This window comes from Streptopelia decaocto, assembly GCF_964273445.1.
Source record: "Streptopelia decaocto genome assembly, chromosome: 3".
NCBI lineage: Eukaryota > Metazoa > Chordata > Aves > Columbiformes > Columbidae > Streptopelia > Streptopelia decaocto.
Genome location: NC_138656.1, coordinates 95,265,386 through 95,281,062, shown reverse-complemented (window position 1 = coordinate 95,281,062; position 15,677 = coordinate 95,265,386). Strand labels below are relative to the sequence as shown.

General features: G+C 37.4%; 1 protein-coding gene across 2 annotated transcripts in view; it reads right to left on the bottom strand.

Moving 5' to 3' along the window:
* Positions 1-4,265: 4,265 nt before the first annotated feature.
* BMP5 (bone morphogenetic protein 5) overlaps positions 4,266-15,677 on the bottom strand; it is a 58,584-nt gene continuing 47,172 nt past the window's right edge. For both annotated transcript variants that reach the window (XM_082047317.1, XM_082047318.1), the window contains 3 exons: positions 12,353-12,429; positions 10,343-10,453; positions 4,266-6,700 (listed from right to left, as the gene is read on the bottom strand). In XM_082047317.1, the coding sequence (XP_081903443.1) occupies positions 6,551-6,700; positions 10,343-10,453; positions 12,353-12,429 (338 nt within the window). In that variant the 3' untranslated portion in view covers positions 4,266-6,550. The remainder of the gene's footprint in view (positions 6,701-10,342; positions 10,454-12,352; positions 12,430-15,677) is intronic.

Sequence of the window (15,677 nt, the reverse complement as noted above, 5' to 3'; positions counted from 1 at the left end):
CCAGGTGTATCAATTCCATTTTCAAAAAGGAAACTAATTATGATTTTTTTTTCTTGCTAAATGTGCAAATACTTTTCACAGGAAAGTTTTGTAGAAGTCTATGCACCTACCCAAGTATCTTTATGCAGAAGAATTCATACCAAGATAGAAAGCAAGAAAAACCCCAAATGCATGTGAAAAAGAAAGAAAAAGTGAGCAAAAAAGATTTCTCCAGGATTCACATCCTAATTAAACAAGTGACTGACTTGGCAGGTCTTGTCTTTGTTACATCTCTGCAGCACAGTCTAGGAAAGAGCATTCCCTGGGGGAGCTGTTAGTCTTGAATAATAAAACAGATAACATGCAGGGAAGGCTGAAAAGAGCTGCTGCAGAGGTTAAAGGAGAAGCACTGATTTTGAAAAGGAATCCCAGTGGTGGATGCATAATTGCCCCGAATAAAAGGGAGCATGCTTTCTTGTGGCAAGTTAATATGAGCCAGCTAAGCAACCAAGAAAGTAATCAGCCATGAAAAATTTTGCTTCCAGCTACATCAGTTTAGGGAGTTCAATATACATGCCATGTTTCTCCATCATGTCTTGTCCAATTTTTGGTCTCTGTACAATTGAGTAGCTCTGGGTTTAAGCCTGGATTTCCCTATTGTGGAAGGACTTATGAGGGGCAGATATGCCAGAAAGAGCCCCCTCCAAGTCTTCTCACAATTTAATTAAAGAGCTTTCTCATTCTTACAAATGTTTTTGCTCACAAGCCAGCTGGAGACCCAGAAGAGACCAGGACAAGCTATACAGAGATCCTGCTCCTACATCTTTGCTTCAATGTTGCTCTCCTAGAGAGCTGTTCCCTAGGAAATATGATGCTCTTGTATCCCTGGCCAACATCTGCCCTGAGATCCCCTGCTACACAGATGTTAACACAGTCTCAGCCTTAACGCATTGCTGAACTTCCCACAGAGCAGGGGGAAAATGTAAGGAAGAAAGCAAAGGATGTGTCACTGCCTTCAACTCTTCTGGTGCAGATTTATGACACTGTTGAAAAGGTGCTCAAAGATCTGATTCACGTACATCTTGGTTGGTTCCATAGAAGTATCTTTAAAACATAATCACCCCACTCAGGAAAGGTGTGGTCTGCACCTTGCACGTGACCCAGTTTTATCGGTCACTGCCCAGATTTCCACAAACAATCATGAAACTAGAAAAGTACTTGGTAACCTCTGAGATTGTCTATCATTCATTAGAGTCATGAACTGCAGGGACAGGAGGGTCAAGTGTATGCATCACACCAGCAACAGCATGAGATGGGCTAGAGCATGGGGACACTAGAGATCTGGTTGTCTCCCCTATACTGCCTCTCATCTGCTTTTATCTTAGGCAAGTCTCTCGACCTTTCTGTACCTGCAAAGTTGTACTAACAACACATACTTCTTTTGTAAAGCATTAACATCTGCTAAAGCAATGAAAATATCTTCATTCATATTCATAATAATAATTGATGGCACCCATCTGGAAGCAAAAAAAAAAAGAGTACAGGAACAGAACAGAAAGTATTCATCTGGATATATAACAGTCAGGAGAAGTGCCTATGTCATGTGTTGTAAATATGGAAAACAGAACACAAAAGGCCCATTTAATTCACATGAGATTCCTAATCCCTCGTGTACCACGTTTGGTGCTGATTTATTTGAATTAAGATGGCAAGAAAACTTTCTCTTACTGTTTTTTGTTGGATTTTTGTTTAGCTTTCTTTTGTTTTTAATCAAGCTCTTGCTCAAGCCATGTGAGTAAGAATTCAGTAACACATTGTAAATCACAGTTTGCAAGTTCTGTGACTGCAGATGAGATAGTAAAAGATAATGCTGTATAATTCACATGTGGCTTGTTCGTCATTCAGGCACCACATGTCAGATTCTCCCTATGCACAGCTGAATGTGTGAGCAGAAAAGTTGGTAGAGATTGTGAAAAACATAATTTGAAATTACTGGTGTTTAAAATCCTTTGGTTATTGCTGAAACAATTCAGAATCTTATGATTACAAGCCTAAACCCTTTTTTAACCATCTTTGAGTCAAAGTCAATTTACAACGAAATTGTTTCGAAAGAAGAGTGACCAAAAAAAAAAAAAAAGCAATTAGCAATTTAACATTTTCCCATTAAATGGTAGAGAAAATATTTTGAAATTGAATTTTCTGACATTTCTCTGAGCTCCACATCCCAATTAAACACCCCGTTAAACTTTTTCAACAATGTAACATTATTTTAAAGTTCTCATCGATTGTAACTTGCTACAGTTGCTCAGACAAGGTTTATGGCAGAGCTATTGTCCTAAACCCACTTCATGGTTTTTGGAGACAAATAGATGAATTGGGATCCAAAAGTGCAATTTCTCTATGTTGTCCCTAAAGTCTTAGTTCCAGTGTCTACAGCGTAGATGTAATTTACAGAACTCATGTATATAGCATTTAATAAAATGAGGCCCCAAGTGGTCTGACATTTCACTCCTATCATAATATAAAGACTAAATACTGTTATATAGTCCTACAGGTGCCAACATACAAATAAACTGCTGTGCACTCCTGAAGATACCAATTCCCAATTACTCAATACAAATGCATATTTACCTAAAAGCCTAAATAGACCATCTCAGGATGAAGAGTTATGGGGTTGTAAAGGGCATGTGAGTCAGATGTCTCTTCAGATACCCTTCAAATACCCTTCAGATGGATATACAACAGAGCAAGGAATGATCATCCTTTTTGTTTGAAGACACCAATGCCAATGTTTACCTGAGATATCTCTAGCTGAGTTTTGTACTGATCAGGTGTGTTGCTATGTGATCAGCTATCAGCCAGCTTTTTATGAATTTAATTTTCAGCTTGATTTCATATAAAAAAAGGGCTAATGCAATCTGAACAAGCATGTTTTTGACTATCAGCAAATGTCTCCCACCCCTGATCCCTAATTAATGAATGTGAAAACTTTGGTGAAAATCAGAAAATCTTGACCCCATAAACACTTCATGGAAATGGGCATCCAGATAAAGGAGAGATGCCCATCAGGTGATCTAACCAAAGTAAGACTGTTAAGTGGGTTCACAGCTTAGCATACCAGGTAACTTCAAAGTGCCCCATACAGTCAAAGTTCACCTTGTCTTGGACATCAAAACCACATTTGGAGAGCTACATTCTTTTAAAGGACATGAAATCATTGCTGCAATATGATTCAACTCCTAATTCTGACTTCCACAGGGTGAATGTTCCTAAGTCATAGAAGTTGTCACTAGTAATATTGTCTAAATAATTTATTTTGGCCCAGAATGTGTAGCAATGGTGTTAACATTGAGTAAGTTAAAGACTTAGAAGCTCTGACCCATAATGTAATATTAATTCTGTTTTTCTGGTTTTAGCCTTTTAGACTTTCCAGATTTAAGGATGCAGAAGCTTAAACAACTTTAAAAAGAATAAAGCTCTCACGTTCTAAACAAAAATGGAATGATCTTCATAACTATAGAAATAGATATAGCTATTTATATGGGTAAATATTTAATATGAATTAATATAATGACATACATTATGTTAATTATATATCATACATATGTATGTATTATGTACAAATACATAAAAATTAACAGGTATTTTATAGGAATCAGCAAAAGAACAAAAACCCCTGTAATTGGCACTACTAGAGAAGGGCTTACCTGAACAATTTTAGATGAAAACACATAAATATATATATACACTTATCCAGAGCATGCAGAGGGTGCGGTGCCACTGTCACAGAATCACAAAATCACAGAATCACACAGAATGTTTGGGGTTGGAAGGGACCTCTGGAGATCATGTAGTCCAACCCACCTGCTAAAGCAGGTTCACCTAGGGTAGGTTGCACAGGATCACATCCAGGCAGGTTTTGAATGACTCCAGAGAGGGGATTCCACAACACCTCTAGGCAGCCTGTTCCAGTGCTCTATCTTTCCTTTCAAAAGATGAGTGACCAGTTAGAGTTTTATGGAGATTTGTTAAAACTATTTCTACTTCTTAGTATATTTTGAGTATTAAGATTTGGAGGTATGACTTTCATTAATAATGTAGATGGCTCAACAGCTGCAACTTAAGAAGTGATTAAATTAATTTTACAAAATGTCTGTATTAAAAATGAACTGCAACAAAATCTGTCCATAACTATTGGTAACCTCTTGCTTTTACCTTTAAAAGAATATATGAAGCCAGTGTTAGGTTGTCATGTGTCTCAGAAGCAAAATCACAGCAGAAGAAAATAGTATTACACGTTTATTATGTCTCAAAATATAGAAATATATTCCAACAGCATCTTTTAAAGAATAATATAACAATAATCTTCAGTTTCTTTTTCTCAAAATGGTACACCATTATTTAAAAATATATTACTTAATGTACCCAAAATTTTGTTTCCATCAAATTCCATTTAGAATAAATTGAGTTCAGAAAAACATATCCACCTGTGCAACTTATACAGAAACCAGCAAATTTTTTGAAGGCAACCCAGGAATTCAACAGTTCCAAAATGGTAATTCAGTTGGAGACATCATATTTTGCTATATACCCTTGTACATGAACTGCAACTACATGTAGATATGTAGGCAATGTCAGTATAAAATAGAGATGCAAGTGTAAAAGGGAACTGTTGTATTAGGGGAAAGAGTTCACAAACGCAAACTCAGAACTGTTAATTTGTTTAAAAAACTGAGTGTATGTATAAAAATGATGTATGTATTACTCCAACAGCAAGATAAAATAAATTAGTTCCTGTAAAAGGACAGTTGCACATTCACATGCACACATACGGTCACACACACATGCTAATTTTATCAGTCTGTAACAATCCGTGTTTTCTGAAATATGCTTTAAATAACAGGAACAGACAGCTTTTATGTGAATAGACTGTCTAAGGAGAAACTGATATATCCTATTCATTTTCTACCAACAATCTGAGAACTGTTTAAATGAACCATTTTTAATCAAGGCAATTCATGATAAACACATATATTAGAATTAGCCATGTAGTAAAGAGAAAACAGAGTTTCTATTTCTCATTTCAATAACACTAAAACAACAGGATATCCAAAGACATTAAATATGATAAATTCAGAATAAGCGTACAGGTAGTGGTGGTGAGAATTATAATCTGTAATTAATTGTGCAATTCACAACCACAGGATTTCATTTGAGGCCAAAAATTTAGGGAGATCAAAAATTGTTTATATGGATTTAACAATTTTCAAAGTTATGATAGTTAATGCTAAAAAAAGGGAAAGAGAACCAATCTTACATCTCATGATTCAAACCAGTTTCCAACTGATAGAAAAGCAGATGAGAGAGAAAGTAGGCTGCAAATTAACAAATGGCTCACTACAAAAGCTGGTTTTCATCTTTGTCTGAAAACCGCTACCATCAAGTGACAAGATTTTCAGTTAAACAGGTGACAACTGCTGCATCCCCCGCCTTCCCTTGCAGACTCAAAAAATATGTTCAAAAGTGGAAGCTAAATAGATCAATGCCAGTCCATTCCCTGTCTTCTGTGTATTTTGTGTATATCATCACTTGTGTATACAAGGAGTTGGCTAGTGTGGTTGGTTTCTTTGATTTCACCTCGTGCTGTTATTATAAAAACATTTGCCAGAGCAGTCTAATAGATAATAGACTGATATAATTTGAGGTAAGAATGTTGTAGTTCAATTTGTAGTGTTAAATTGGAAAGTCATAGAGGTGAGAGTCAGTCTCCACAGAATTCCCAAGGCTTTGAGCCTTTTGCAAGCTCTGCAGCCCACAAGCCAAGAAGTAACATAACTCCTGCAGTTACACTCATCTTGTTAAAGAAAATAGTTACAACAATTCTGTGAAATCTTTTCACTTCTATTTTCTACCTACTATTTATTTACTTAGACACTGTTCAACATTTCACTTTTTCTAATGGAGCAGAACTTCTAAAAGAAAAAATATATTTAGCCAAGAAGTTTTGTTTAGTGATTGTTTTTTGTGGTGTTTTTTTTTTTGGTTTTTTTTGTTTGTTTGTTTGTTTTTTTTTTGTGGTTGTTGTTGGCTGTGTTTTGGTTTGGTTTGGTTTGGTTTTTTTCCTGTGCCTTTTTCTAAATAGATACCCCACCACAGTTTTCATTGGCACAATAAGACCAAACGTATTTTAGTTCCTTTAACAACATGAAGCAGCTACAGAAGTTCTGGAGTTTCTAGCTTTAAAAAAAAATCTATACAAAGGCTTTACTTAAAAATATTGAAATGGGATGAATTAGATTCCAGTATGGTATATTGAAAAATTAGTTTGTGAAGTTCTATTGCATATTAAGGTGACCCATAACATAAATGATTTTGAAATTTTTCTCATACAAAAAAACCTATATACTTTTAAATAAATAAAAGCTACTATATACATTATACTGTACATTTAAATGAGAGATGACATGAAATGGAATAAATTTAGGACTGTGTTTTCATCAGCAGGGCTCATATCTTGACTTTATTACAATTGCAAATAAAATCCTCTGCTTTAGATTATTTTTTTTTTATTCTAGTGGCAGCCACATGAACGCACGACCATATTCCTGTATTTTTTTAAAATAACATTGGAACTGTCATCAAAGTAGAGCACGGAGATTGCGTTCAGTTTTGTTGGTGCACAGCATGGCTTTGGTACATGATCAGGGAACATCAAATGAACCTGAAAGACAGATAAATACATAGCTCATATATCAAACAGAGAGGTACAAGGACGTCAGTGCAAAACATGTCTTTGCAATTCAGAGAGAGCTGCGCTCACAGATTTTTCTGTTAGCAGCTTGAAAGCACAGCTTACCTCCAGAAAGTTGCTCTGATTTCAATCGTGTGGGCAGATATACAATAACAGCAGATGCAGAGATAAATGAGGAAGAGTGGCCAAGAGAGAAAGCTGGTTTTCAGATGAAATTTAGAAAAGGGTTGGAGTTCGGCAGCTGCTCAGAAAAACACTTTAACATATCGCTAGTACCATCTCTGCCGAGGACAGCACTTAACATGAAGCACAGGCTCAAATCCTGAGTCCCACCAGGACCCCAGCATGTGCTAAAGTGCTTTCCTGTGTCAGGGTCTCGGTGTGAAGGAAAGTCTGTCACAGACAGCAAAGGCTGTGCAGGCAAAGGCTCATCCTGAAACTGTTTTCTGCCTATGAAATGATACAATGTAGGTTCTTAGACAGCATGAATGTATCTTAAGGTCTTATCTAGGTATCTGTGGATCCAATTCTACTTCTACTGAAGTCTAAGTCAATTCATAAGGTGGGTGCCAGCTGATGAGAGGGACTGGGGAAAGGACTGAGGCAGAAAAGGCTTTGTGTGCACTAGGCTGAAATATGTCAATGAAAGGTTAAAGACAAAGAAAAGAGTTTTGAACAGCATCCCAGAATGAACAAGATCTAGTGGAAATATCTGAAAATGGGGGATATACAAGTTCTTCGTACTTGAAAGAAGGTTAGATGTAATATTCTACACATGCTGAAGACTTGGAAACTAGGAAGGCCAGAAAAGAGGGAGTTGTAATAGAGAGGGCAAGAGATTATTAAGGCATGGATGAAGACTTCAGCAGTAATAGGTTTCATTTGTATGTTAAGTCTTTGTAAAACTGTTAGAGCCATCTGTCTTGCAGTGATATAAACCCAGAGCCTTTGCCAGACAACAGAGAAGAGACTATCAGGAAACGATTTTTACATAACTGTTACCATGAGAAGGTCTTTTGAAATGAGCAATAATAAATCCTGAAGTAGCAGTTTCGTAAGGGTTTAGACACACATTTAAAAACAGTTTAACAAATGAATAGCAAAGCACTGGAGAAAAGAATGATTGTGCCTCGTCTAGGCAGATGTTTGCCCTGCCGTAACTCCTGGCCCCACCAGCCCCTGCCACCCCAGCTGCGAGCTCCATGGCTCTGCTAGCCCCGCATGACAGTGATGCTCACAGCCTTTTCAAGAGTGAGCCACTGACTTGCATGACCAGGAGGTCAATGCTGCTCCAACACCTGCTCAGAGAGTGATGAGAAGCAAGAGGGGAGAAGAAAACTTGCATAATTCATTAAACACATTCTATAATGTATTTATATGCATCTGTATCATCTATCTGCCTAAGTTCAGCCTCAGAAAAAGGAGAGACGTATTGGCCCAGCATTTCTCCTATTCTTGTTACAAAAGAAAAAAAAAATGAGTCAGTAAATTTGGAGGGGTACCAAGGAACAGTCACTTCCCAATCCAAAGACCGGGCTTTCTTAGAATGGTGTAATCAGTATGGCTGGGAGACGATTACATTTGGATTAGGGTGGGGTGTATGAATAATTGTTTCCCAAGCCATCCCCATGTGCACACCTTGTGCAAATCTGAATTTTTTATAATTTAAACCAGAAAGCATTCAACTACTGTTATCTCATTTAATTTATGTGCAGTTAAAATTTAATTAGCCTCATGATTTTTTGGCTGCACAACTGAATGCATGTGTAGTACATGCAGAGGGAGACACACAATTCCAAAAAGGCCATAAAAAAGAGGGAAAATTTAAGTATCCATTTTAAAAAATAGGACAAACTAAACGAATTTGTGAACAATGGGAAGTTAACAATTTTTGGAAAGGATAGACACACAAGAGAAAATAGCACTGGACCACTTCTTATGTAACAGTCTATAATTATAGGAAGGAACTCTAACCTGGGGATCTCAATGATATTGGCAGCTTTTCTGGACAATGTTTGCATAATGCTGAACTATTGCTTTGCTGACCTATTTCTTTCTAGCTCAGGACAGCATATATGCTGTTCTTCATTGTCTCCCAGGCACGTTGCTATATTCTTTGCCAACTGGCATTTGCAGTTCCCTTTCACCTGAACCCCTTACCACAGTTTTATTTATTTCCAGCCTCTGACATTTTCCCTTCTTTTTGTAAGTCTTGCTGACTCAAATTCTGGTATACAGAAATAATGTTGCACTGGTGGCTGGACTTGGAGAAGGTGAATAAATGAAAAGCTGAATGGAAAGGAAAAGGCTTCAGCACATGCTAAGGTTTTAAAAATGTCTGTCTCATGAAGAAATACCTGGCAATTTTCACAAGCAGAATTTACTCTCTTTCAGAAATCAGTTAAGCTTTATTTGTTTGGTGTGGGGTTTTGGATTGGTGGGGTTCGTTTGCTTGTTTGTTTGTGGGCTTAAGGTTGTTTGTTTGTTTTGTTTTCCCAGGAGGGAAATAGCTACGCTCATTTCTGAAGGGGTAAATTCTTTTCAGGCACAGATTTTTTAATGTAAAAATCAAAGAAAATTATCACCGTCTATGGAAAGACTCATTAGCACAGTCTGATGGTCAGGATACTTTCCTATCACCAGTTTAAATTAGAGGAAGCCTTAAACCCATGTTCCTCTAATTGTAGCCTAGTGCCTTGACCTTTCCAGAAACTAATTATTGATGGCAACCCTTTCCTGTTCTGATTTCATACTCCTACTCCCTCCTAGTGTATTATCTCTCATTCCTCTGTTTCTTAATCATTTTGCTAATACTGATGCTGCTCAGAGCCAATTCTTCAGCTGGCACAAGTGAAAAATTATGGCCAGATATTGGATCCACAACATTACGCTTAGCCATAGCCTAAAGGTCTTGATTTCTGTAGATGCCGTGTTTTCCAAACCATAGCTGAGTGCTGCTGGGCTAGAGGAGACCTGGCCAGCTGCTTCAACTAAGATCATCTTTTTGGCTACTCCAGCTGATGTACAGGACTAACACAAGAACTAGCAGAGGCAGAAAGCTGGCTGCAAATCCCCTTTTACATGTACCAGGCAGAGCAACAGATCCAAACACACTTATTTATAGATTGCATTTGTTAGCCAGGCATGACTGAACACAATTTCTTAGATGTAAATGCAACTGCTTGCAAAGCTTCACATTAAATTACGGTTTGACTATCTCTGCCAACAGTTGACAACAGAGGTCCACAGAGTGGCCAAGTGTCAGTATTTCTGGAAGGTATAGCATGTAGATGTTAACACAGAGCTTCAATAAGCTGCAAAATGCTCTTGGAAGTGGGACCAGGGGGCCCCTTTGGTTCCTGTCTACACAATTCTCCAGTAATACAACACAGTTTTCTCATGTGTTATTGCACTTGAAATGGAAGGGAAACCTACCACTCTGGTCACCAGTCATTCTCCAGTGTAATCTTCAATGAATGTCTTTGAAATGGGTTCTCATTTAAAGAGAAATAACCAAAATCCAATAGTAGCAAATAGAGAGGAAGATATAGCCCCTGTCCCAGGACACTTGCAACTGCAAAATAGGCAAATAGAATATAGGCAGAGGCATACCAGAGTCTGAACAATGGCGTGGTTTGTTGCATTCATGTGGGCATTGAGGGGGAAAGAACACTCTCCATCACAGTAAAATGCAGCATAGCCCTCTGGTGCAATAATCCAATCCTAAAACAAGAACAAATGAAAACACTTGTTTGGTTTTGTTGTTGTTTTGTTTGTTTTGTTTTGTTTTTCTCACTTAGAGAATTTAAAACAATATCAAACTAACTATGAGTTGTCCAAGGACAAAATGAACTTCAGAATGTGGCATGTTAAGTTACATTTTCTTTGCCAAAAAAAAAAGGAAGTATTTGTTTTGTTCATGCAAAATTCAGACTAAAATGAAATTAAACTTAGAAATATGTACTGAATACAAACTAATGAAGCTGTGAGGCAAATTAAAGGTCCAAATACATTTGTCAGAACACTTTTCTTCATAGGCTAAAAATCTTGAGCACTTCTTGTTGCAACAAAACTAATTCAAATGCATCCTCTTTCTTCAGCATTCTCAATATTAATAATTATTGTGTGAGACTGAGGGTTGCTAGAGATTACCCATTGGAATGTCACTGAATAAGTCATTTTGAGTATTTCTGGCAACACAGCATGGGGAAAACACCACAAGAGGGGAAATATTTTAAAATGTTAATGAAAGCTATGTGTTTAGTTTGCTGAATTCTTCCTTCGACAGGCAAAGGTAATAGAGGTGCTGTGGGAAGGGCAGAGAGGATAAAGTACCTACTTCTTGCATTTTATTTCTTTTTGTCTCATTTGACTATGAGTTTCACTGACTCGATATCATATGCTGCAGCTTCAGCTTACCAACCAAAACTTTGAATTCTTCAAGTATTATTTTTTTTGTGAAAAAAATAGATTTTCTTTTCTCTGTGGCCAACTTGAAAGACTGATCTGAGAGCCTTTCACATCTTGGGCCATATCAGAATTTACTGTTTCAAAAAATGAAAAAATTGGTGATACCTGGAAAAATCTGTGATCTGCAGAGACACAATACTTCACTTGTTCAGTAGCCTGAGTTCAAGGCAATACCACAAGCCTGCTCTGTGGCCATGCACAGGGTGATTATGCTCTGCAGACTTGGGAGAACAGTCTCCGCCTACTTCTTCAGGCTGCTGTGAGGATAAACATACTACAAAAAGTCAGGCAGAATAATGAGGCCATATGAGAAAGCTACATTTGTAAAGGATGAGCTGTCACTAAAGAGATAGCACACTTTTTCTCTTCATAGACTTGTTCTGCTCGTGGAGAATTGTTTTTAAATCATTCAGAGAAATGTGAAATGCACAGCCAGCCATCTTTGAGTTCTTACCTACATATGCAATATGTCTAGGTTATAGGTTGCTGATAGCCTTCCTTTTCTTTCATTTTAGAGAGCTCTTTGTTTTCTGGAAAAAAGAACCCCTAGGTTGATTGCTATTTTCTTTTCACTTAAAGCCCTGTCTCTCTCTTTACAACCTTTTACTACAAGTAACTTCTTTTTTTTTGTTACTGTATGGCAGGACAAGTTTTTCCTAGAAATGATATAAACTTAGATACGGTGCTATAAAGACCACTAAGCAGTGAACTAATTCCTTATGGACCCTACCCCAGTGAAACCTCTCTGACCTGCAGCAGACAGCACTGAATGAAGGAGAATTCAAGTGCAAATTTCAAAAGTTCCATTGCTCAGTGTGGGGATTTTGGTTTCATTTACAGCAGACCTGGTCACATCTTGAGTAATAGTTCAGATTTATCTTTATGTGAATGAATCAAGATTGTAAAGCTATTAATTTATGCAAAATCTTTGAAAGAACAGCAATCAAAAAAGATAAAGTGATATAGATAGATAGATAGATAGATAGATAGATAGATAGATAGATAGATATTAATTGCAAAATGCACTTAAAGAATTTGTCTCTCTTCAGTGATATATTTATTACCATGAGGAAAATAGACTGTAAATAATAAGGGACTGTAAAATAGATTGCCCTAATTAGAATTTATAGGAAACAGCATTTATAACCATACCTGCCATCCTAAGTCTCGGAAACTCACGTAAAGTTCATGTTTCTTACATGCTTGCTTTTGCTCGCTTGTGTTATAATCTACAGGAAGAAAATGATAATAAAAAATTGCTTAGAAGCATTGTTAGAACCAACAGATTTAGGTATTTTTGAGCTCCTGACCAAACTGTACAAAGGAAAGGAACAAGCATACTGTCATTTATATTCCTAGGGGTAGTCATAAGGGCAGTATAAAATAGGAAATTCAGAATCAGCAGTGCCAGCCTGATATAATTTGTGTGCACAGACAAAATGATGCATTCAGCATTGGGGAAAATGGGTTTACAAGATACCTGTTTGCTGGCTAGCTAGATAAAACCTCTGATAATATGTAGACAGATAATCAAAGGAGGACAAGTCAGATCTTGATAGAAGAGGTAGGGAAGTCATCTATATGTTGGCACAGGTTTAATTGCCAGGTAAAGAAAGCAGCCCAGTTGTAAAGATAAATTAGCAATGAAAAAAATTGTCCTGAAACAACAGAATTTCCAAGTCTGTTATTTAAGCATTAGCTTATTTTTACTCTTCCATTTGTTACCGTATTTTCTGGAAATATTCACCACTTAATGTTCTTCATTTGGTAACACTAATGTAAACAAGTAGACTAACAGATGCTTTTTAAAAGCCTGAATGTTTCTTTTCCAGAACAATCTTAATCCTTGAGAAAATGAAGTGCCTGTTCCTTACTGCTCCTGAGTAACAGGAAAGGAAGGGAATGGGGTCATGCCTTCACCACATTAGCACCCCAGCGTTGGTTTTTAGTGCTATTCTAGTAATGCCATCAGTGAGGCATGTAATGGAGCAGAGAGGACAGGCTGTCTCCTCTGATTCTATTTAAAAAATGCTGAAGTGTCTTTTTTTGACAAAAATAATCATTCCGAAAGAAAAAAAACAAAAAAAAATAAAACAAACCAAACCCCAAACAAACAAAACCCCACTCTCAGTTGAAGCTCACAATAAGAAAAACAAACAAAGAAACAAACAAGACATGGAAAAATAAACAAAAACTTCAATTTAGTGAACAGAATTTTTTTTAGGAACATTTTTTTTTTTTTTTAATTAAGAGACTTGAGGTTGGGATGGTGTCATGTACTGATAAGGATAATATCCGAAACACCATGGCAAAACCAGTTCATCCAGCCACAGGAGATGATATATTCAGTATAGGGTAAACTGCAATTTACATATCAACGACAAGCTAACTAGCCACAGCCCAGGCCGGCTGGCCGATACAGGAGGTGGGGGACATGACAGAGAGCACACAGCTTCACCTTCTGATATGCCCAAATGTTTAATTTCTACTGATTGAACCTACAATAATGTAAATCCTTCTGCCACCGAATCATATACCATTTGGGCTCAGCTGCAAAAAAAAGCCTTTTGTTTGTGGACCTTAAGTACTGTGTGTAGTGTTTTCCAACTGGGGGGGACCCACAAACCTGAGTCACTTCTCCCCTCACTCATGCCTGAGGGCAGGACGTGACACATGGGAAGGTCTCTATTTAAAAATTCCTAGAAAATTAAGAGAGAGAGAGTTCTACGGTCTATGAGATAACACATTGTAGTGTTATCTATCTATTCCCTATTCTAGTAGAAAACTCTTCCAAATATCTGGCTTAAAAGAGCTTTTCTGCAAATTTACCAACTATTTCTTGTCAGCTGTCCTGATCTGTGCTATCATTTATCCTCTTGTTTCTCTTCAGTTTCTCTGTGTCTTTCTGAAGATGTGATGGCCAAAACTGAACACAGTGCCAAGTAAACTATTTCCTACATTTCCCAGATTATTTTCTAGCAGTATTTCCCAGAACAGGAGTTTTGCAGGAAAACCACTCTGTCAAATGATTGACTTCACATATTTATATTTATATTTATATTTATATTTATATTTATATTTATATTTATATTTATATTTATATTTATGTATTGCCTGGTCACCTTAGGTTTATATTGTATTTATGCAAATCAATGACTAAAGAATAGGTTAGGGGTGAGGATGCTGATAAGAACTACAGTATGATTTGTCTGCAGCAACCATGATATTGTGGAATTAGCAGGTTCTGAGAGATGACCAAGATCGACAACAGCATTGCAACCCTAGACTTCAGGATAATAGGTTTCAGCTTTGTCAGAGATCTTCTTCACATGAACTCATGGGAGACTGGCTTGGAGGGCAAAGGAGACCATGAGAGCTGGCTGGTCTTCCGGACCAAACTTTGAGAGAAGCATAAGGTAAGTCCACCCTCATGTCCAAACGGTCAAGCAGATGTGGCATAAAATCACAGTGGCTGAATAAGAAACTCTTGACTGAGTTTGAATTCAATTAGGAAGTAAAAGTACTGTGAGATTGGGATGAGTTATACAGAAATAATATAGACATATTGCTTGAGCACGCAGGGATGGGTATTAAGAAAGCCAAAGTTTAGCTGGAGTTGAAAATTGTGAGGATGTGAAGGTCAGCAAGGACTTTTATAGGTACATTCACAGCAAAAAGAAAAACTAAGAAAAATACAAATTCATCATTCAGCAAGGCAGAGAGCCTAGTTGCAAGGACTCAGAACAGATTAAGATACTTGGTGTCTTCTTTGTCTTGATGGAGCCCTGCTTTCCTGGACATGACTGAACACCTGCCCGCTGATGGAAAGCAGTGAATGAATTCCTTGTTTTGCTTTGCATGTGTGCAAGGCTTTTGCTTTACCTATAAAACTGCCATTACCTCAACCCACAAGTTTTCTCACTTTCAATCTTCTGAGTACTCCCTCTCATCTAGGGAGTGAGCGAGTGGCTGCATGGTGTTTAGTTGCTGGCTGGAGTTAAACCACAACATCAATGTCATTGCAAAGTCACTCCCTACCATTTTTGCTTATTAATAGTGACTGGAGGATATTTCCGATGATTCAAAAATGGAAAATATCACAACCGTCTTCAAGAAGGACAATCAGCTTAACCTCAGTTTCTGGAAATTCTATACAACAAATCCTCCTGGAAGCCATGTCCAGGCAAACGGAGAACAAGAAGGTGTTTTGTAACAGCCAGCATGGATTTACTACACCAAACTGTGCTTAACCGACCTAATTGTTTTCTGTAATGAGCTGACTAGTTTTGTGGGCTTGCGAAAAGCACCGGGTGTTGTTCACTTTACCTTTAGGAAGGTTTTTGATATGGTCTCCTATTGTTTTCTTATAGCCAAATTGGTCAGATATGGTTTGGATAGGTAAAGAACATACTGAGTGGAAATTTGGCTGATCTGCTGGGCTGAAAGGGTTGTGATCAGCAGTACAAAGTCCAGCTGG